This window comes from Lampetra fluviatilis, chromosome 67 (assembly GCF_964198595.1).
Source record: "Lampetra fluviatilis chromosome 67, kcLamFluv1.1, whole genome shotgun sequence".
Lineage (NCBI taxonomy): Eukaryota > Metazoa > Chordata > Hyperoartia > Petromyzontiformes > Petromyzontidae > Lampetra > Lampetra fluviatilis.
In genome coordinates this window covers 527,067-550,413 of record NC_136341.1, presented here as the reverse complement: position 1 = coordinate 550,413, position 23,347 = coordinate 527,067, and the positions used below count along the sequence as shown (strand labels likewise).

The 23,347-nt window shown below is 59.5% G+C and overlaps 1 protein-coding gene across 1 annotated transcript in view; it reads right to left on the bottom strand.

Moving 5' to 3' along the window:
* Window positions 1–1,714: 1,714 nt before the first annotated feature.
* The window catches only part of LOC144952454 (uncharacterized), a 33,132-nt gene continuing 11,499 nt past the window's right edge, over window positions 1,715–23,347 (bottom strand). The window contains exons 4-6 of the mRNA XM_078882862.1: window positions 16,948–17,142; window positions 11,419–11,492; window positions 1,715–1,896 (exon numbers count right to left, since the gene is read on the bottom strand). Coding sequence (XP_078738988.1) covers window positions 1,715–1,896; window positions 11,419–11,492; window positions 16,948–17,142 — 451 coding nt within the window. The remainder of the gene's footprint in view (window positions 1,897–11,418; window positions 11,493–16,947; window positions 17,143–23,347) is intronic.

The following is a 23,347-nucleotide window of genomic DNA, read 5'->3' as shown; positions in this document are numbered from 1 at the left end:
TCGACCCCGCAATCCCAACCGGGTGACAGTCCGCATCGAACGAACCCCCAGCAAGGACATCTACTTAGCGACGAGAGAAAATTAACGCGAAATGTCGTTTTCAATTAAGTCTTCCAAATGTAAAATTATAATGATACATAAACAACTGTCTCTGTCTGTCTGTGCTGAATATGATGATCGCTCGAGAGAGAACCAGGCGGTTCGGTGTTGACTCCCAGGATCGACTTGGTCCCCACCGACACCACTTTCCCATCCTCCCCGCAGACGCCATCACAAGCAACAAGTCGCAGGGAGAGACGTCCCATTACGTTGGTAAGCGCACAACTTTATCTATCTTCTATGATGCATACTAGTCAGAAATAATAGATTATTATCATCATCATGATGATCACGTGGGAAATTTAGATCAGCATCAGCCAAATGACTCTATAGGCGTGATGTTTAAGTGTGGAGGGAAAACTAACACTTCTTCTATAACGAGGTAAGGCCCCGTTGAGCCGTGCAGCTCTTGGCCATCACGACGGACAGCAGCTCAACCGCTGGTCTTCATCGTCGTCGTCGTTGGGGAGTTTATAGCAGCAGCCAAATACTCGAAACACGTAAACTCCTCTTGATATGCAAATTCTTTTGTCAAGGCGCTCTTCCCCCTCCATCCCAGCTTAAATAGACGCTCCAAGCCTGGGGTGCGTCATTCAGACGCTGTCTTCTCGACAGACCTGTTCTCCACCTGAGGACGGCTGCTTGCGTTGTGGCCGAAACGTCGTGAGAATTATTTTATTATGTTTTATGTTTATTATTTTATTACTTCCATTCTACGTGACTTTACCGAAAGAACCAAGAACACGTGGTGATGTTGGTTCAAATGTGGAGGGAGAAAACCGGAGGAACTCGGAGAACAATCCACACAGTGACCACCACGGGGAGACGCAGAAGTAGTGAACATCTCCTAGCCACCGTGATGATGATGATGATGGGAGAGACGCAGACTCCAAACATGCAGCAGCAGCAGGCATCGTCAGGGTCGGGATCGAACCCACGACCTCCTGCGCACCAGGCGAGGTAGTCAACATCTCGCCACAGCTGGCTGCAGGGCGGCCTCGGCGCGTCGGGTGACCTCTGGGCGACCTCGGCGTGGCCTCAGAGGCGACCTTGGGGGTGACCTCAGGATGACCTCAGGGCGACCTCAGGGCGACCTTGGGGGTGACCTCAGGATGACCTCAGGGCAACCTCGTGGTGACCTCGGGGTGAACTCTGGGCGACCTTGGGGGTGACCTCAGGGCGACCTCAGGGTGACCTCTGGGTGACCTCTGGGCGACCTCGGGAAAACCTCAGGAAGACCTCTGGGTAATCTAGGGGGTGACCTCTGGGTGACCTCGGGGCAACCTCAGGGGCGACCTTTGGGTAACCTCGGTGGCGACCTCTGGTTGACCTCGGGGGCGAACTCGGAGTGACGACCTCACAGTGACCTCGAGCTGACGACCGCGGTGCAATCTCGGGGTGACCTCGGGGCGACCTCTGGGGCTACAGATGCTTACCCACAGACTCCCACAGAGTTCTATCGAGTCACACGATGAGGTGACACAAGGGTTCTGTATGAGACGTCACATTGCCACTGCTCCCCCTCCCTTCCTGCTGCTGCTCCCCCTGCCTCCTCCCCCCTGCACCCCCCCCTCCCCCCTGCTGCTGCTCCCCCTCCTCCCCCCCCCCTCCCCCTTCACAACGACGCTGACGATGACGAGGTGGAGGTGGTGGCGCTGCCCACTGATCCGGCGCCGGCCAGGGATCCGGCACCGGCCAGGGATCCAGCGAGCGCCCGCAGGGTTGCCACGGTGATCCGGGGGTCCATGGGCGATGCCGAGTCGGCGCCCAGCAACGCCGCCGATGCTGCCGCGAGGACTGGGTGGGGGGCACAGCCGGGCGGTCACGGTGGGGGCGGTGACGGTGAGGGTGGTGACGGTGAGGGTGGTGACGGTGAGGGTGGTCACGGTGAGGGTGGTGACGATGAGGGTGGTGATGGTGAGGGTGGTGATGGTGGTGATGGTGATGGTGAGGGTGGTGACGGTGAGGGTAGTGACGGTGGTGATGGTGATGGTGAGGGTGGTGACGGTGAGGGTGGTGACGGTGGGGGTAGTGACGGTGGGGGCGGTGACGGTGGGGGTGATGATGGTGGTGACGGTGAGGGTGGTGACGGTGAGGGTGGTGACGGTGAGGGTGGTCACGGTGAGGGTGGTGACGATGAGGGTGGTGATGGTGAGGGTGGTGATGGTGGTGATGGTGATGGTGAGGGTGGTGACGGTGAGGGTAGTGACGGTGGTGATGGTGATGGTGAGGGTGGTGACGGTGAGGGTGGTGACGGTGGGGGTAGTGACGGTGGGGGCGGTGACGGTGAGGGTGATGATGGTGGTGACGGTGAGGGTGGTGACGGTGAGGGTGGTGACGGTGAGGGTGGTGACGGTGAGGGTGGTGAGCGGTGGTGGTGGTGAGTGTTGGAGGTGGTGAGCAGCAGTGGAGAGCGGTGGTGAGCGATGGTGAGCGCTGGTGAGCGGTGGTGAGCGGTGGTGAGTGGTGGTGAGCGGTGGTGGTGGTCAGCGGTGGTGAGCGATGGTGAGCGGTGGTGAGCGATGGTGAGCGGTGGTGAGTGGTGGTGAGTGGTGGTGAGCGGTGGTGAGCGATGGTGAGCGGTGGTGAGTGGTGGTGAGCGGTGGTGGTGGTCAGCGGTGGTGAGCGATGGTGAGTGGTGGTGAGCGATGGTGAGCGGTGGTGAGTGGTGGTGAGTGGTGGTGAGCGGTGGTGAGCGATGGTGAGCGGTGGTGAGTGGTGGTGAGCGGTGGTGAGTGGTGGTCAGCGGTGGTGAGCGATGGTGAGCGGTGGTGAGTGGTGGTGAGTGGTGGTGAGCGGTGGTGAGCGGTGGTGAGCGATGGTGAGTGGTGGTGAGTGGTGGTGAGCGGTGGTGAGTGGTGGTGAGCGGTGGTGAGTGGTGGTGAGCGGTGGTGAGTGGTGGTGATTGGTGGTGAGGTGGTGAGTGGTGAGTGGTGGTGAGTGGTGGTGAGCGGTGGTGAGCGATGGTGAGTGGTGGTGAGCGGTGGTGAGTGGTGGTGAGCGATGGTGAGCGGTGGTGAGCGATGGTGAGCGGTGGTGAGGTGGTGAGTGGTGAGTGGTGGTGAGCGGTGGTGAGCGGTGGTGAGCGATGGTGAAGTGGTGAGTGGTGGTGAGCGGTGGTGAAGTGGTGAGTGGTGGTGAGCGATGGTGAGCGGTGGTGAGCGGTGAGTGGTGGTGAGTGGTGGTGAGCGGTGGTGGTGGTGAGCGGTGGTGAGCGGTGGTGAGCGGTGGTGGTGGTGAGCGGTGGTGAGTGGTGGTGAGTGGTGGTGAGTGAGTGGTGAGTGAGCGATGGTGAGCGATGGTGAGCGGTGGTGAGTGGTGGTGAGTGGTGGTGAGTGGTGGTGAGTGGTGGTGAGTGGTGGTGAGCGGTGGTGAGTGGTGGTGAGTGGTGGTGAGTGGTGGTGAGTGGTGGTGAGTGGTGGTGAGTGGTGGTGAGCGGTGGTGAGTGGTGGTGAGGGGTGGTGAGCGGTGGTGAGGGGTGGTGAGTGGTGGTGAGTGATGGTGAGCGGTGGTGAGTGGTGGTGAGTGGTGGTGAGGGGTGGTGAGCGGTGGTGAGTGGTGGTGAGGGGTGGTGAGTGGTGGTGAGTGATGGTGAGCGGTGGTGAGTGGTGGTGAGGGGTGGTGAGCGGTGGTGAGTGGTGGTGAGTGGTGGTGAGTGGTGGTGAGTGGTGGTGAGTGATGGTGAGGGGTGGTGAGTGGTGGTGAGTGGTGGTGAGTGGTGGTGAGTGATGGTGAGCGGTGGTGAGTGGTGAGCGATGGTGAGTGGTGGTGAGGGGTGGTGAGCGGTGGTGAGTGGTGAGTGGTGGTGAGTGGTGGTGAGGGGTGGTGAGCGGTGGTGAGTGGTGGTGAGTGGTGGTGAGTGGTGGTGAGCGGTGGTGAGTGGTGGTGAGTGGTGGTGAGTGGTGGTGAGTGGTGGTGAGTGGTGAGTGGTGGTGAGGGGTGGTGAGCGGTGGTGAGTGGTGGTGAGTGGTGGTGAGGGGTGGTGAGCGGTGGTGAGTGGTGAGCGGTGGTGAGTGGTGGTGAGCGGTGGTGAGTGGTGGTGAGTGGTGGTGAGTGATGGTGAGGGGTGGTGAGGGGTGGTGAGCGGTGGTGAGTGGTGAGCGGTGGTGAGTGGTGGTGAGCGGTGGTGAGTGGTGGTGAGTGGTGGTGAGTGATGGTGAGGGGTGGTGAGTGGTGGTGAGGGGTGGTGAGTGGTGGTGAGTGGTGGTGAGTGAGTGGTGAGTGAGTGGTGAGCGGTGGTGAGTGGTGGTGAGCGGTGGTGAGTGGTGAGCGGTGGTGAGTGGTGGTGAGGGGTGGTGAGCGGTGGTGAGTGGTGAGCGGTGGTGAGTGGTGGTGAGGGGTGGTGAGCGGTGGTGAGTGGTGAGTGGTGGTGAGCGGTGGTGAGCGGTGGTGAGCGGTGGTGAGTGGTGAGTGGTGGTGAGTGGTGGTGAGGGGTGGTGAGCGGTGGTGAGTGGTGAGTGGTGGTGAGCGGTGGTGAGTGATGGTGAGTGGTGAGCGGTGGTGAGTGATGGTGAGTGGTGGTGAGCGGTGGTGAGTGGTGGTGAGTGATGGTGAGTGGTGAGCGGTGGTGAGTGGTGGTGAGTGGTGGTGAGGGGTGGTGAGCGGTGGTGAGTGGTGAGTGGTGGTGAGTGATGGTGAGCGGTGGTGAGCGGTGGTGAGTGGTGAGCGGTGGTGAGTGGTGGTGAGTGGTGAGTGGTGGTGAGCGGTGGTGAGTGGTGAGTGGTGGTGAGTGGTGGTGAGTGGTGGTGAGTGGTGAGTGGTGGTGAGTGATGGTGAGCGGTGGTGAGCGGTGGTGAGTGGTGAGCGGTGGTGAGCGGTGGTGAGTGGTGAGTGGTGGTGAGTGGTGAGCGGTGGTGAGTGGTGGTGAGTGGTGAGCGGTGGTGAGCGGTGGTGAGTGGTGAGTGGTGGTGAGTGATGGTGAGCGGTGGTGAGCGGTGGTGAGTGGTGAGTGGTGGTGAGTGGTGGTGAGTGGTGGTGAGTGGTGAGCGGTGGTGAGCGGTGGTGAGTGGTGAGTGGTGGTGAGTGGTGGTGAGTGGTGGTGAGTGGTGAGTGGTGGTGAGTGGTGGTGAGTGGTGGTGAGCGGTGGTGAGCGGTGGTGAGTGGTGGTGAGTGATGGTGAGTGGTGAGCGGTGGTGAGCGGTGGTGAGTGGTGGTGAGTGGTGAGTGGTGGTGAGTGGTGGTGAGTGATGGTGAGTGGTGAGCGGTGGTGAGCGGTGGTGAGTGGTGGTGAGTGGTGGTGAGTGGTGGTGAGCGGTGGTGAGCGGTGGTGAGTGGTGGTGAGTGATGGTGAGTGGTGAGCGGTGGTGAGCGGTGGTGAGTGGTGGTGAGTGGTGAGTGGTGGTGAGTGGTGGTGAGCGGTGGTGAGTGGTGGTGAGTGGTGAGCGGTGGTGAGCGGTGGTGAGTGGTGGTGAGTGGTGAGTGGTGGTGAGTGGTGGTGAGTGGTGGTGAGCGGTGGTGAGTGGTGAGTGGTGGTGAGCGGTGGTGAGTGGTGGTGAGTGGTGGTGAGTGATGGTGAGTGGTGAGTGGTGGTGAGCGGTGGTGAGTGGTGGTGAGCGGTGGTGAGTGGTGAGTGGTGGTGAGTGGTGAGTGGTGGTGAGTGGTGGTGAGCGGTGGTGAGTGGTGAGCGGTGGTGAGCGGTGGTGAGTGGTGGTGAGTGGTGAGTGGTGGTGAGTGGTGGTGAGCGGTGGTGAGTGGTGAGTGGTGGTGAGCGGTGGTGAGTGGTGGTGAGTGGTGGTGAGTGATGGTGAGTGGTGAGTGGTGGTGAGCGGTGGTGAGTGGTGGTGAGTGATGGTGAGTGGTGAGTGGTGGTGAGTGGTGGTGAGTGGTGGTGAGCGGTGGTGAGTGGTGAGCGGTGGTGAGCGGTGGTGAGTGGTGGTGAGTGATGGTGAGTGGTGAGTGGTGGTGAGCGGTGGTGAGTGGTGGTGAGCGGTGGTGAGTGGTGAGTGGTGGTGAGCGGTGGTGAGTGGTGGTGAGTGGTGAGCGGTGGTGAGCGGTGGTGAGTGGTGGTGAGTGGTGGTGAGCGGTGGTGAGTGGTGAGTGGTGGTGAGCGGTGGTGAGTGGTGGTGAGTGGTGAGCGGTGGTGAGTGGTGGTGAGTGGTGGTGAGCGGTGGTGAGTGGTGAGTGGTGGTGAGCGGTGGTGAGTGGTGGTGAGTGGTGAGCGGTGGTGAGCGGTGGTGAGTGGTGGTGAGTGGTGGTGAGCGGTGGTGAGTGGTGAGTGGTGGTGAGCGGTGGTGAGTGGTGGTGAGTGGTGAGCGGTGAGCGGTGGTGAGTGGTGGTGAGCGGTGGTGAGTGGTGAGTGGTGGTGAGCGGTGGTGAGTGGTGGTGAGTGGTGAGCGGTGGTGAGTGGTGAGTGGTGGTGAGCGGTGGTGAGTGGTGAGTGGTGGTGAGCGGTGGTGAGTGGTGGTGAGTGGTGAGCGGTGGTGAGCGGTGGTGAGTGGTGGTGAGTGGTGGTGAGCGGTGGTGAGTGGTGGTGAGTGGTGAGCGGTGGTGAGCGGTGGTGAGTGGTGGTGAGTGGTGGTGAGCGGTGGTGAGTGGTGAGTGGTGGTGAGCGGTGGTGAGCGGTGAGCGGTGGTGAGCGGTGGTGAGTGGTGGTGAGTGGTGAGCGGTGGTGAGCGGTGGTGAGTGGTGGTGAGTGGTGGTGAGTGGTGGTGAGCGGTGGTGAGTGGTGAGTGGTGGTGAGCGGTGGTGAGTGGTGAGCGGTGGTGAGTGGTGGTGAGTGGTGGTGAGTGGTGGTGAGTGGTGAGCGGTGGTGAGCGGTGGTGAGTGGTGAGTGGTGGTGAGCGGTGGTGAGCGGTGGTGAGTGGTGAGTGGTGGTGAGCGGTGGTGAGTGGTGAGTGGTGGTGAGTGGTGGTGAGTGATGGTGAGCGGTGGTGAGCGGTGGTGAGCGGTGGTGAGTGGTGGTGAGTGGTGGTGAGTGGTGGTGAGCGGTGGTGAGCGGTGGTGAGTGGTGAGTGGTGGTGAGTGGTGGTGAGCGGTGGTGAGTGGTGGTGAGTGGTGGTGAGCGGTGGTGAGCGGTGGTGAGCGGTGGTGAGTGGTGGTGAGTGGTGGTGAGTGGTGGTGAGCGGTGGTGAGCGGTGGTGAGTGGTGGTGAGTGGTGGTGAGCGGTGGTGAGCGGTGGTGAGTGGTGGTGAGTGGTGGTGAGTGGTGGTGAGCGGTGGTGAGCGGTGGTGAGTGGTGGTGAGCGGTGGTGAGTGGTGGTGAGTGGTGGTGAGTGGTGGTGAGTGGTGGTGAGCGGTGGTGAGTGGTGGTGAGTGGTGGTGAGCGGTGGTGAGTGGTGGTGAGTGGTGGTGAGCGGTGGTGAGCGGTGGTGAGTGATGGTGAGTGATGGTGAGTGATGGTGAGTGATGGTGAGTGGTGGTGAGCGGTGGTGAGCGGTGGTGAGCGGTGGTGAGCGGTGGTGAGTGGTGGTGAGTGGTGGTGAGCGGTGGTGAGCGGTGGTGAGTGGTGGTGAGCGGTGGTGAGCGGTGGTGAGTGGTGGTGAGTGATGGTGAGTGGTGAGCGGTGGTGAGCGGTGGTGAGTGGTGGTGAGCGGTGGTGAGTGGTGAGTGGTGGTGAGTGGTGGTGAGTGATGGTGAGTGGTGAGTGGTGAGCGGTGGTGAGCGGTGGTGAGTGGTGAGTGGTGGTGAGCGGTGGTGAGTGATGGTGAGTGGTGAGTGGTGGTGAGTGGTGGTGAGTGATGGTGAGTGGTGAGTGGTGGTGAGCGGTGGTGAGTGGTGGTGAGCGGTGGTGAGTGGTGAGTGGTGGTGAGTGGTGGTGAGTGATGGTGAGTGGTGAGTGGTGGTGAGTGGTGGTGAGTGGTGGTGAGCGGTGGTGAGTGGTGAGCGGTGGTGAGCGGTGGTGAGTGGTGGTGAGTGATGGTGAGTGGTGAGTGGTGGTGAGCGGTGGTGAGTGGTGGTGAGCGGTGGTGAGTGGTGAGTGGTGGTGAGCGGTGGTGAGTGGTGGTGAGTGGTGAGCGGTGGTGAGCGGTGGTGAGTGGTGGTGAGTGGTGGTGAGCGGTGGTGAGTGGTGAGTGGTGGTGAGCGGTGGTGAGTGGTGAGTGGTGGTGAGCGGTGGTGAGTGGTGGTGAGTGGTGAGCGGTGAGCGGTGGTGAGTGGTGGTGAGCGGTGGTGAGTGGTGAGTGGTGGTGAGCGGTGGTGAGTGGTGGTGAGCGGTGGTGAGTGGTGAGTGGTGGTGAGCGGTGGTGAGTGGTGGTGAGTGGTGAGCGGTGGTGAGCGGTGGTGAGTGGTGGTGAGTGGTGGTGAGCGGTGGTGAGTGGTGAGTGGTGGTGAGCGGTGGTGAGTGGTGAGTGGTGGTGAGCGGTGGTGAGTGGTGGTGAGCGGTGGTGAGTGGTGAGTGGTGGTGAGCGGTGGTGAGTGGTGGTGAGTGGTGAGCGGTGGTGAGCGGTGGTGAGTGGTGGTGAGTGGTGGTGAGCGGTGGTGAGTGGTGAGTGGTGGTGAGCGGTGGTGAGTGGTGAGTGGTGGTGAGCGGTGGTGAGTGGTGGTGAGTGGTGAGCGGTGGTGAGCGGTGGTGAGTGGTGGTGAGTGGTGGTGAGTGGTGGTGAGCGGTGGTGAGTGGTGAGTGGTGGTGAGCGGTGGTGAGTGGTGAGCGGTGGTGAGTGGTGGTGAGTGGTGGTGAGTGGTGGTGAGTGGTGGTGAGTGGTGGTGAGTGATGGTGAGCGGTGGTGAGCGGTGGTGAGTGGTGAGTGGTGGTGAGCGGTGGTGAGTGGTGGTGAGTGATGGTGAGCGGTGGTGAGCGGTGAGCGGTGGTGAGTGGTGGTGAGCGGTGGTGAGCGGTGGTGAGCGGTGGTGAGTGGTGAGTGGTGGTGAGCGGTGAGCGGTGGTGAGTGGTGGTGAGTGGTGGTGAGTGGTGGTGAGTGGTGGTGAGCGGTGGTGAGTGGTGAGCGGTGGTGAGCGGTGGTGAGTGGTGGTGAGCGGTGGTGAGTGGTGGTGAGTGGTGGTGAGCGGTGGTGAGCGGTGGTGAGCGGTGGTGAGTGGTGGTGAGCGGTGGTGAGCGGTGGTGAGTGGTGGTGAGTGGTGGTGAGTGGTGGTGAGCGGTGGTGAGCGGTGGTGAGCGGTGGTGAGTGGTGGTGAGTGGTGGTGAGTGGTGGTGAGCGGTGGTGAGCGGTGGTGAGCGGTGGTGAGTGGTGGTGAGTGGTGGTGAGTGGTGGTGAGTGGTGGTGAGCGGTGGTGAGCGGTGGTGAGTGGTGGTGAGCGGTGGTGAGCGGTGGTGAGCGGTGGTGAGCGGTGGTGAGCGGTGGTGAGCGGTGGTGAGCGGTGGTGAGCGGTGGTGAGTGGTGGTGAGCGGTGGTGAGCGGTGGTGAGCGGTGGTGAGCGGTGGTGAGCGGTGGTGAGCGGTGGTGAGCGGTGGTGAGTGGTGGTGAGCGGTGGTGAGCGGTGGTGAGCGGTGGTGAGCGGTGGTGAGCGGTGGTGAGCGGTGGTGAGCGGTGGTGAGTGGTGAGCGGTGGTGAGCGGTGGTGAGTGGTGGTGAGTGGTGAGCGGTGGTGAGCGGTGGTGAGCGGTGGTGAGTGGTGAGCGGTGGTGAGCGGTGGTGAGTGGTGGTGAGTGGTGAGCGGTGGTGAGTGGTGGTGAGTGGTGAGCGGTGGTGAGTGGTGGTGAGCGGTGGTGAGTGGTGGTGAGTGGTGAGCGGTGGTGAGCGGTGGTGAGTGGTGGTGAGTGGTGAGTGGTGGTGAGTGGTGGTGAGTGGTGAGTGGTGGTGAGCGGTGGTGAGCGGTGGTGAGTGGTGGTGAGTGGTGGTGAGTGGTGAGCGGTGGTGAGCGGTGGTGAGCGGTGGTGAGTGGTGGTGAGTGGTGAGCGGTGGTGAGCGGTGGTGAGTGGTGGTGAGTGGTGGTGAGTGGTGGTGAGCGGTGGTGAGTGGTGGTGAGTGGTGGTGAGTGGTGAGCGGTGGTGAGCGGTGGTGAGTGGTGGTGAGTGGTGGTGAGTGGTGGTGAGCGGTGGTGAGCGGTGGTGAGTGGTGGTGAGTGGTGAGCGGTGGTGAGCGGTGGTGAGCGGTGGTGAGCGGTGGTGAGTGGTGGTGAGTGGTGGTGAGCGGTGGTGAGCGGTGGTGAGTGGTGGTGAGTGGTGGTGAGTGGTGGTGAGTGGTGAGCGGTGGTGAGCGGTGGTGAGTGGTGGTGAGCGGTGGTGAGCGGTGGTGAGTGGTGGTGAGTGGTGGTGAGCGGTGGTGAGCGGTGGTGAGTGGTGAGTGGTGGTGAGCGGTGAGTGGTGGTGAGCGGTGGTGAGCGGTGGTGAGTGGTGGTGAGTGGTGGTGAGCGGTGGTGAGCGGTGGTGAGTGGTGGTGAGTGGTGGTGAGTGGTGGTGAGTGGTGAGCGGTGGTGAGCGGTGGTGAGTGGTGGTGAGCGGTGGTGAGCGGTGGTGAGTGGTGGTGAGTGGTGGTGAGCGGTGGTGAGCGGTGGTGAGTGGTGGTGAGTGGTGGTGAGTGGTGGTGAGTGGTGAGTGGTGGTGAGTGGTGGTGAGCGGTGGTGAGCGGTGGTGAGTGGTGGTGAGTGGTGGTGAGTGGTGGTGAGTGGTGAGCGGTGGTGAGCGGTGGTGAGCGGTGGTGAGTGGTGGTGAGTGGTGGTGAGTGGTGAGCGGTGGTGAGCGGTGGTGAGTGGTGGTGAGTGGTGGTGAGTGGTGAGCGGTGGTGAGTGGTGGTGAGCGGTGGTGAGTGGTGGTGAGTGGTGAGCGGTGGTGAGCGGTGGTGAGTGGTGGTGAGTGGTGAGCGGTGGTGAGCGGTGGTGAGTGGTGAGTGGTGGTGAGTGGTGAGTGGTGGTGAGTGGTGGTGAGTGGTGGTGAGTGGTGAGCGGTGGTGAGCGGTGGTGAGCGGTGGTGAGCGGTGGTGAGTGGTGGTGAGTGGTGAGCGGTGGTGAGTGGTGAGCGATGGTGAGCGGTGGTGAGTGGTGAGCGGTGGTGAGCGGTGGTGAGCGGTGGTGAGTGGTGAGCGGTGGTGAGTGGTGGTGAGTGGTGGTGAGCGGTGGTGAGTGGTGAGCGGTGGTGAGTGGTGGTGAGTGGTGGTGAGTGGTGAGCGGTGGTGAGCGGTGGTGAGTGGTGAGTGGTGGTGAGCGGTGGTGAGTGGTGGTGAGCGGTGGTGAGTGGTGAGCGGTGGTGAGCGGTGGTGAGTGGTGAGTGGTGGTGAGCGGTGGTGAGTGGTGGTGAGCGGTGGTGAGTGGTGGTGAGTGGTGGTGAGCGGTGGTGAGTGGTGGTGAGCGGTGGTGAGCGGTGGTGAGTGATGGTGAGCGGTGGTGAGCGGTGGTGAGTGATGGTGAGCGGTGGTGAGCGGCGGTGAGCGGTGGTGAGTGGTGGTGAGGGGTGGTGAGCGGTGGTGAGTGGTGGTGAGCGCTGCGCTCACCGGCTGCCTCCTTCAGCTGCTGCTTCCTCGCCTCCTTCTCCCGCTGCTCCTGGATCTTCTTGGCTCGCTCCAGCCTCACACACACACACACGCACACACAGGCACACACACACACGCACACACAGTGTACACACACACACACGTGTACACGCACACACACACGTGTACACACATACACACACACAGGCACACATACACACGCACACACACACAGACACACGTGTACACGCACACACACAGACACACGTGTACACGCACACACACGTGTACACGCACACACACACACGTGTACACACATACACACACACAGGCACACATACACACGCACACACACACAGACACACGTGTACACGCACACACACAGACACACGTGTACACGCACACACACAGACACACGTGTACACGCACACACACACACACGCACACACAGTGTACACACACACACGCGTGTACACGCACACACACACACGTGTACACACACATGCAAACACAGGCACACATATACGTGTACACACACAGGCACACACACAGACACATACAGGCACACATACACGTGTACACACACAGGCACACACATGCACACACACGTGTACACACAGGCACACACGTGTATAAACACGTGTACACACACATGCACACACACAAGCACGCACACAGGCACGCACACACACATGCACACACACGTGTACACACACAGGCACACACGTGTATAAACACGTGTACACACACATGCACACACACATGCACACACACAAGCACACACACATGCACACACACAAGCACACACACACACATGCACAGGCACACGCCAGGCGCACACACGCCAGGCGCACACACACAGGCGCACACACACAGACACACGTACGCGTGCACACACACACACACACAAACAGCCTTAACACACTACTGGGGCACGTGCTCTCAGCGAGCACCACATCTGAAGACCGGAAAGGCACAAAAGGGTGAGTGGTCAGCATCACGCCCAGCTGCCCCCCGTGTCTCCCCAGTGGCGATGTGCACACACCGCATCAAGCGGAACATAACACTGACTACCCATGAAATAGAGTAACGTAAAAATGAAAAAAGAATCGGTTTTATTTTCACTGAACTTGAGTCCTGATGCTGGCTTGCTTGTTGGAAGGGGGGCAATAAGTCACCACATTTGCTCAAAGACAAAGATCCCCCGTGTAGCCTTAACAGACTGTTGGGGCAAGTGCTGTTAGCGAGCACCTATGAAGGCCGGAACGGCACACAAGGGGGTGGGTGGCCAGCACCACGCCCGGCCGCCTTTGTCTCCCCAGTGGCGATGTTTACACATCACACCAGGTACTCATTTGAGGCTGAGTTGACCTAGGCGAGGGCCAGGACCGGTTCAGATCATCTTCACTGGTGGTGGTGGCCGTGTACGGGGAGGCAACTCGGCGTGGTAGGTTTGTAACGCAGCGCAGCGCTAACCACTACACCACCGCTCCCCACGCACAAACAAACCCAGGACCTCCCATGTAGCCTCAACAGACTGTAGGGGCAAGTGCTGTTAGCGAGCGCTCATGAAGGCCGATACGGCACGCAAGATGGTGGGTGGCCAGCACCAGGCCCGACCGCCTTTGTCTCCCCCAGTGGAGATGTTTACACACCGCATCCAGGTACTCATTTGAGGCTGAGTCGACCTCGGGGAGGTCCAGGACCAATAATCGTCACTGGGGTTGGGCATGAGGGGGAATCGGGTCGCTGGGCTGGTAGCGCAGCGTAGCGCTCACCGCGACACTGCCACTCCGGACACACACACACACACACGTACACATACACACACACACGCGTACACATACACACACACACGCGTACACACACACACACACACATACACACACACACACGCGTACACACACACACACGTACACACACACACGTACACACACACGCGTACACACACACACACGCGTACACACACACACACGCGTACACACACACACACGCGTACACACACACACACGTACACACACACACACGCGCGTACACACACACGTACACATACACACACACACGCGTACACACACACACACGTACACACACACGCGTACACACACACACGCGTACACACACACACACGTACACACACACACGCGTACACACACACACGTACACACACACACGCGCGTACACACACACGCGTACACACACGCGCGTACACACACACGCGTACACACACACACGCGTACACACACACACACGCGTACACACACACACACGCGTACACACACGCGCGTACACACACACGCGTACACACACACGCGCGTACACACACACAAAACACACACGTACACACACACACGCGCGTACACACACACGCGTACACACACACACGCGTACACACACGCGCGTACACACACACAAAACACACACGTACACACACACACTCGTACACACACACACAACAACAACAACCGCCATTCGCCACTAAGTGGCGGTGACGTCACCACGACGCTTGTGCCAGGCCAAGTGCACCTTGAGGTCACGTGAAGTGTCGAACGCCCGCTGGCAGGTCACGGGGCAGACCCAGCAGGTGCCACGGGTCGACTGACCGAGATGACCGAGATGACTGGCTGATGCACCACCTGTGCCCCCTACTGTGCCAACTTGCTGTGCTTTAGCCACCCGGCGCTCCGCTCGTTGTTGTGAGCGTCGCTCCTCCGCCCTCCGTTGTTGTTGGAGGGCGACTGCCTCCAACTGCCCAGTAGCGTCCTTCACGAGCCTCCTCCACTGAGGCCGATCTTGACACCGCTGGTACCAGTCATCGGCAAGTCCACTCAGCTCCACGTCCTCCTGTACCACATCACTCCATCTCTTCTCTAGCCCGTGCCGCGCCCGTTTAGCCCCGTCGATCCGGCCGAACAAAAGCTGTTTAGGCATGCGGTGGCTGGGCATGCGGGCTACATGACCCAGCCAACGCAGCCTTGCCTGCCGGAGGAGCTCACTGATGGGACTTTGCCCAGATCTTTCAAGGACTTGTGAGCTCCTCACACAATCCAGCCTGGTTAAACCCAGGATGGATCGTAGGCAGGCCAGCCTAAATGTTTCCAACCGGCGAAGATGCTCCACTAGGGGGGTCCACGTTTCGCAAGCGTAGAGAAGGGAGGGAATGACCGTGGCCGAGAAGACCTGAAGCTTCGTGCGGAGCGACAGACCAGGTAGCTTCCACACAGCGTTACGCAACCGATGAAAAGATATTGCCGCTCGACTGATTCGGAGTGAGACCTCTGCTGATAAACTGGAGCCGGTCATAAGCACACTGCCCAGGTATGGGAAACTCTCCACTCTCTCCACAACTGCCCCATCACCAATTGGCAGTTGTGGGGGTGGAGTGTCCGATGGTACAAAATACCCAGGCAGGTGCTTAGTTTTGGTGGGGCTGATGGTAAGGCCCCACCTCTTAGTGGCATGCTCCAGTCTCAGCAGCAGCGTCTCCAACTCCTCTTCTGAATGAGCAGCTATTACCAAATCATCGGCATACATAACGTGGTTGACCAATAGGGAGCCATCCCTTGATCGCACCCGGGCGTCGATCAGCCTTCCATTATATCTGTACCAAATGGAAATTCCCCCGGTACAGCTATTGAAGGCTTCACGAACTACGCAGTCGAAATAGATGTTAAATAATGTGGGAGCCAGAGGACATCCCTGTCGCACCCCAAGGTGTACAGGGAAAGGCTCCGACTCCCGCCACGTAGTTTTACCCGGGCCCGCTCACCATCATGAAGGTCCTTAATGATCGTGAGCAGAGGGTCAGGGACTCCGAAAGCACGAAGAACAACCCAGAGCCCAGTCCTACTGATGGTATCATAGGCCTTGACCAGGTCAATAAAGCAGAGATGTAGGTCTTCCTGGAATTCCCTACACCTCTGCTGTAGCAGACGGACAGAAAATATGGCATCTGTGCAGGACCGCCCCCTCCTGAAACCGCACCGGGGCTCCGCAAGCCTCTCCTCAGCGTGCCTAGCAAGGCGATGTTGAATAATCCTTGCCAGGACCTTACCCGGCACACTGAGGAGTTAGATGCCCCTGTAGTTGTCACAGTCGGCACGGCCCCCCTTCCCAAAGAGGGGGACCACCAGGGCATCCCCCCAGTCCCGCGGAACCCGTCCAGTGGTCCAGACTGTTGTTATGATGTCATATAGGGCAGTCTGTGCACAAACTCCACCCTCCCTCAGCATTTCGCTTGGGAGATCATCTCTGCCCGGTGCCTTTCCTGGTCTCAGACTCCGGATCGCCCTCAGTACTTCCTCAACAGCTGGCACCTCAGCCAGCCACTCACAGGGGGTGACCTCTTCCAATATTTGAGGCACCGCAGCCTCAGCAGGGTTATCCCCACTTTGTGCCATGATGTTTTCCTGGCTGAGAGATTTTCCCTCCCCCAGGACCTCACAGAAATGCTCAGCAAATCTGCAAATCTGTTCCTGGGGGTCGGAGATTGGATCACCGTTTTTTCCTCTAATGATGGTAATAGGTGTGGCGCTGCAGGTTACTTTTTTGATGGAGTTAAATACACGCTCGTAAACACACACGCGCGTACACACACAAAACACACACGTACACACACACACGCGCGTACACACGAGTGGTGATCGGTGAGCGATGAGTTGTGCGTGGCGAGCGGTGAGTGGCAAGCGGTGAGTGGCGAGTGGTGATCGGTGATCGGTGCGTGGCGAGCGGTGAGTTGTGACTGGTGAGTGGTGAGCGGTGAGTGGTGACTGGTGAGTGGTGAGTGGCGAGCGGTGAGTGGCAAGCGGTGAGTGGCGACTGGTGATCGGTGCGTGGTGATCGGTGATCGGTGCGTGGTGATCGGTGATCGGTGCGTGGTGAGTGGTGAGTGGCGAGTGGTGACTGGTGATTGGTGCGTGGCGAGCGGTGAGTGGCGAGTGGTGACTGGTGATCGGTGCGTGGTGAGTGGTGACTGGTGATCGGTGCGTGGCGAGCGGTGAGTGGCGAGTGGTGACTGGTGATTGGTGCGTGGTGAGTGGTGAGTGGCGAGTGGTGACTGGTGATCGGTGCGTGGCGAGCGGTGAGTGGCGAGTGGTGACTGGTGATTGGTGCGTGGTGAGTGGTGAGTGGCGAGTGGTGACTGGTGATCGGTGCGTGGCGAGCGGTGAGTGGCGAGTGGTGACTGGTGATCGGTGCGTGGTGAGTGGTGAGTGGCGAGTGGTGATCGGTGATCGGTGCGTGGCGAGCGGTGAGTGGCGAGTGGTGACTGGTGATCGGTGCGTGGTGAGTGGTGAGTGGCGAGTGGTGATCGGTGATCGGTGATCGGTGCGTGGCGAGCGGTGAGTGGCGAGTGGTGACTGGTGATCGGTGCGTGGCGAGCGGTGAGTTGTGCATGGTGCGTGGCGAGTGGTGCGTGGCGAGCGGTGAGTGGTGACTGGTGACTGGCGAGCGGTGAGCGGTGACTGGTGAGTGGCGAGCGGTGAGTGGTGAGTGGTGACTGGTGAGTGGTGAGTGGCGAGCGGTGAGCGGCGACTGGTGAGTGGTGAAGAATACCGGCGAGCCAGCGCCTCCTGTGCCTCCATGGCTGAGTTGCGGTAGCCCCGGCTGGAGCCCCGGCTGGAGCCCCGGCTGGAGCTGCGATGCCGGTCGTGGTGGTGGTGGTGGTCGTGGTGGTGGTGGTGGTCGTGGTGGTGGTGGTCGTGGTGGTGGTCGTGGTGGTGGTGGTCGCGCTCCCGGCTACGACCGTGGCTGGAACACAAAGACAAAGGTACCCCGTGTAGCCTCTAACGGACTGTAGGGGCAAGTGCTGTTAGTGAGCACCTATGAAGGGCCGTCCACATCACGCACCTGGGGGGGGGGGGGGGGTCAGACATTTGTGACGATGTGTGACGAAGGGGGGGGGGAGGTCAAAATCGTCCAAAATCGTGTGACGTCATTTATGGACGGCCCCTATGAAGGGCAGCACTGTGGCACACGAGGGGGTGGGTGGGTGGGTGGCCAGCACCATGCCTGCCTGGCCGCCTTTGTCTCCCTAGTGATGATGTTTATCACACACCACTGGACCTCTCCACCCTCACCACCCCTCCACCCTCACCACCCTCACCATCTCTCCACCCTCACCACCCTCACCACCCTCATCACCTCTCCACCCTCACCACCTCTCCACCTCTCCACCTCTCCATCATCACCACCTTCACCACCCTCACCACCTCTCCACCCTCACCACCTCTCCACCATCACCACCCTCACCACCCTCACCACCTCTCCACCTCTCCACCATCACCACCTTCACCACCCTCACTACCCTCACCACCTCTCCACCCTCACCACCTCTCCACCATCACCACCTTCACCACCCTCACTACCCTCACCACCTCTCCCCCCTCACCACCTCTCCACCATCACCACCTTCACCACCCTCACCACCCTCACTACCCTCACCACCTCTCCACCATCACCACCTTCACCACCCTCTCCACCCTCACCACCCTCACCACTCCCGTGTAGTAGGTTTAAAGAGACTTGGACGACGTAGTCGAAGGCACACTTATTTATTAACCGTTCCACTCTATACAGGCCAAGGTATACAACACTCGAAGGGGTATCGGCCCTAGATTTGAAGCTTTCGTGACTGCAAGGATTCATACTCTTAGTTCTTTCGGTAAAGTCACGTAGGTAAAAAATGAAAAAAAAAAAAAATGAAAAAAAAAATCACGATGTTTCGGAGGCAACACAAGTCTCCGTCATCAGGTGGGACCGTCACAGCCAGATTTGCTGCATCAAGTGGCTTCGTGTACAAACCTTTGATGGTAGCCAGAGGGTTTGCAGAGCACCTTCGTCTCGGAGAAAACAATCTCATGAGAGCCCACCGCGTTGTAGCAATGATCGGCAACGGCGGAAGACTCAATTTTGCCGTTTTTCAAATCTGACTTGTGCTCGCGGACACGATCAGAGACATGACGTTTCGTTTCCCCAATGTAACAGTCACCACAGCTGCAACTCAGTTTATAGACTCCAGGGTATTGCAAGTCAGGGATGACATCCTTCACAGATGGAATTAGATCACGGATTTTATGTACTGTACTGAATCCGACTTGGATCTTATTTGTACACGAAGCCATTCAGATATACAAACACAGACATAATTTCAACCGTGATGATGGGTACAAACTTAGTAATCATTGGAAAGATGTTATCAACCATGCAAAAAAGATTTAATTACACATTTTTGGACCATCTTATCTGACAGGCACTATTTTACTTTACCGAGTGTTAACATCCCTAGCGTTTATTATGTGCATCCACAGTGACTTGCGCACAAACACGTCCACGACCACGACCACGAGTACCCCGTCCCTCTTTTAGCTCCGACCCCCCTCCCGATACGTTCCATTCATTGGCTACCACATTCTGATAAGCTCCCCCCTCCCCTCCCCCCCTTAACTGGTACTTAAGAGCTTGCATCTTGAATCCCTCCCTCACTTGATGCAGCAAATCTGGCTGTGACGGTCCCACCTGATGACGGAGACTTGCCTCCGAAACGTCGTGATTTTATTGTTTTATTTTTATTAATTTTCATTTCATTTTTTACCTACGTGACTTTACCGAAAGAACTAAGAGTATGGGTATCGGCCCCTTCACCCGTCTAACAGGGAGATCCCACAATCTCTCTCCCGGCTAGCCTACTCCCAGGTCAATCCACTACAGAGCTAGGGGAGGCTAGCTGACCCAGCTCTGGCCAAGCTGGGATTACGGCACCCTGAGTTCCCAGACCGGCTCTTACAAGAACATCGGCTCTGGGCTCTCGGGCTTGCCCTGGTCGGTCCTTAGAAGGACGGCGATCCAGGGGAGTCCCAGGGCCTATCTAGCCGGTCTTCCTTCTTCGCTGGTTTAAGCTGAACACTGAACCCCGAGCCCAGCGGCTCACCGCCTTATAGAGCAACTCCCCCCCCGAGGGGTGGGGCCATGGGGGATCACAGCGCCGTTTCAGCCCCCCAGGCTAAACGATGCGGACGTGGATGTAAGCATCCTTCCGCGTGCGGCATAACCACCCCTGGTGTGTTTGTTCGCCCTCCCGTAACACCTCTACATCACCCCCCCCTGTACAGCCCGCAGCTGTCCCGGCTGCAACAAAATCCACAATAAAAATGCATCCCCCCCCAAACCCGTGTGTGCCTCGCGTAACCAACAACAACAGCAACAACAAGAACAACAACAACAACAGTAACAACAACACTACCGAGAGAGAAAAAAAAATAACCCGATGCACCCCCCCCAATAAATACCCCATCCCGTAAGAAACCAACATATGTACAATTTCAAGGACCCCCCCCCACCCCGCGACCCCAGCAAAGGCTGAAAGAGCGGCCGACCTCACAAAAGTCTGCGCGTTTTAGCGCGCGTTCTTGCAGCGGGACCGTCACAAGGGGCAGCCCCGGCCGGCCCGGCAGTGGGTGTCAATAGTTCGGGTGCGAGAGTGTCTGACTTCGCCGACGAGCGACCCCCGACCCCCACGGGAGGGGTTGACGGTCGCGAGCACGTCAATCCTGGTGCACCTGGAGGCGGAACAGTCGGTGGCAAGTCAGGCGAATGCAGCGAAGTCGGACTCCGGAAGTCGATGGACCCCTCACATGTTTGGCCATGTGTGTGTGTGTGGTAGGAACATGGGGTGCAACGAACGGTTTCAACCGCGAGGGGTGACAATTGTCCCGATGGCTGTTGAACCCGCAAGGCGTACTGCAGCGCCGCATGATCTGTGCGGACGGTGAAATGGCGACCGTATAGATATGGGCGATATTGCTGAATGAAGTAAACGATTGCCAATAGTTCCCGACGGGTAACACAGTACCTCTTTTCCGCCGGAGACAAAACCCGACTGCCGTATGCTACCACATGCTCTACGCCCCCAACAACCTGGGAAAGCATGCCCCCAATTCCCGTATTGCTTGCGTCCGTATCGAGCAAGAAGGGTTTAGAAAAGTCGGGATAACTTAATGGCGGAGCCCCCACTAGGGCGTCCCGGAGGGAGCGAAAAGCAGCCTCCTCCTCCTGGCCCCAGTGAAACTTGACCCCCTTTGATGTCAAGGCATGTAAGGGTTTAGCAATCGTCGCGAAATCGGCGACAAACCGTCGGTAATACGACACAAAACCAATGAAACTCCTGACCTCCCCCACCGAGGTGGGAGTCGGCCAGGAGCTAACACATTGCGTTTTGGCGGGATCTGTGGCAATACCTGACCGTCCGACAATGTGGCCCAAATACCGCACCGATTCGCGGAGCAATTGACATTTCTGCGGCTTGAATTTCAAATTAGTAGCCCGCATTTTGAGGAAAACAGCCCGCAACCGCTGGAGGTGTTCGTCGAATGTTTTACTAAAGACGATGATATCGTCTAAGTAAATCAAACAAGAATCCCATTGCAATCCAGCCAGGACCAATTGCATTAATCGCTGGAAAGTTGCCGGCGCTGAGTGGAGCCCCATCGGCAAGCGGTTAAATTGGAATAGGCCGTGCGGTGTACGGAAAGCAGTTTTAGGTTTAGATTCATCATCCAGAGGGAGCTGCCGGAACCCTGACAGTAAATCTAACATGGAGAAGAACCGCGCCCCCGCCAGGGCCGTCAAGCGATTCATCCATCTGAGGGAGCGGATATGCGTCGGCTACGGAGATCTTGTTTAGCCGACGAAAATCAACACAAAACTGCAATGAGCCGTCGTGTTTTTTAACTAACACGATGGGAGCACCCCAAGGGCTGGTAGAAGGGGATATAATATCCGCAGCTAGCATGTCGTCTACGGCCGATTTGACATGATCCTTTTCGGCGGGACTCAACCGAAACGGATTTTGGCAGATTGGTGCGCTGCCACCCGTGTCAATATGGTGTCGCAGCAGTTTAGTACAGCCAATATCATATTTGTGTCGACTAAAAACGTCGGAAAAATCGCGCAGAAGGGTTCGTAGCCTATCACGCTGCGAGTCGGACAGGTCCGATGATCCCGCGCAAAGCGCATCCAGCCACCCCACATCACGGTCCGAATGCGGTTGCGACGGAGGAGTGGTGCTCACTTGTCCAATGACCGGTTCCTCACAGGGTACCGGCGTTGCGTGCGCAAGCACGGTCCCTTGAGGAACCACAGCCGTTCGCAACCCAACATTGAGGACCGCGATGAAGGGGTCCCCGTCCCCTTTCACAATGGTCTGGGCCGCTATTAAATCAGGTCCGTTGACCCCGGCCCTAGATGGTCCAAACAGAACACCCCGATCCCCAATCCCCATAGCGAATGGTCGACGCAACCTAAGAGGCACGAGCATTTGAGCCCCCGGCGGTACGCGTACCGTCCTCGCAACCAGCGCTTGTACCGTCGCAAATACCGTACGGACAGTAGCGGGGGAAGACAAGAACATCATACGTTGGCCCGATGGGAGTTCGATGCAGCCTTGGTCGATCAAGATTCGAATTGGCATTTTGGCCAAGAAGTCTGTCCCCAACAGGCACGGAACTGCCAGCGAGGAGGAGACCAATACCGGCCCGGATAATTTGATGTCCCCAATACAAATTTGCGCGCGGATCTGTCCGATAATGCCCAGCGAGCCCCCGTTGGCAGCATAGCACGGAACATCAACGGGGAGCAAGGACGGCTTTGAATGGGGAGAATGTTATAAATTAAATCAGACACAATGGTCGCTGATGCCCCCGTATAAACTAAGACCCGCACCTCAACCCCATCAATATGCCCCACAACGACCGACGACCCCGCCGACGCGGCAACAACGCGATGGGCCAACTCAGACTACTGGCCCGGTTAGAACGCCCTCCCCATCGTGGCACATTTCGACGCAACGACAGCCGATTTCTGACCCCCGTTCGTTGCAGTGCGTGAGTGTGTCACAGGTGTGTGCGTAGGCCAATCATGTGGGGTGCCACGACTTGCCGGAGTTTGCTGCGGAGCCTTTGGTAGAGGCGCGTCGTCCGGCCGAGGCGTCGCACCGCGCTGTCGAGGAGCCCGGCATCCCGAAGCCACATGGCCCCGGAGCCCACAGTTGTAGCACCCCGTGAAAGCCCCAGACGGCTTGAGGTGATCCTGGCGGCTCGGCCCGTCCCGAGCTGGCCGGCCCCCGGATCTCCACTCTGTCGGGCGACCCACAGCGCAGACCTCTTCCGATGGGAGGGTGGTGGCAGCCACGGTATGTCTGGCCGCTGCCTTGCTGGCCTTGCGACGCTGGGACAGCAAGTTAGCGTGGATGTGCCGTGCGGCCCGCAGTGAACACATCTTCTTGTCGTCTTGCGCCAAGACGACGATGTCCAAATCGTCCGCCAACAGCAGTATCTTCTCCGCCACCATGGCGTCCACCCCTTCCTCGTCCATCCGCGGGAAAGCCGTCTTCGCCAAGGCCAGGAGAGCTGTGCGGTATGCCAGAGGCAATTCCTTGGCGCCCCGCTGACGATCATAAAACAGCTGTCTGCAGTCGGAAGGTGGACCGTAGACTGCAGACAGGAGTCGAAGCGCCGCCTGCAGCGTGGCGCGCGCCGATCTTGGCGCCGAGGTGAAGGTAGCGAGGGCGTCATTGTCCAGCGTCGCCGGCAGCGCGCGTAGCGCCTCGTCGTCCGTCCATCGCGACATTTCTTGGTGGGCGAGGAAACGTCTTTGGAAGGCTCCCCAGTCGCCGTCTTCCGCCACAAACTCTTTGAGGGCCGGCAATCGCTGCTGGAACGAGGCCTCCGCAGCCGTAGATCACCAACCGTCGTTCCCGCCAATCTGTTCCGTATCGGCGGGAACGGCGGGCGCCATCAGCGGTCGCACCGCTGGTGACGCGCTGGCCGCTGATTGGCGTTCGCCGGCCGCTGTTGATGATGTAGCGGCTTCTGGTCGGCGCCTGTCGGTCACATGATGTAGCCCTCAGCACCCACTGTACTGATGGCGGCAAATCCAACCTCCAGCCCCGTTGAAATGG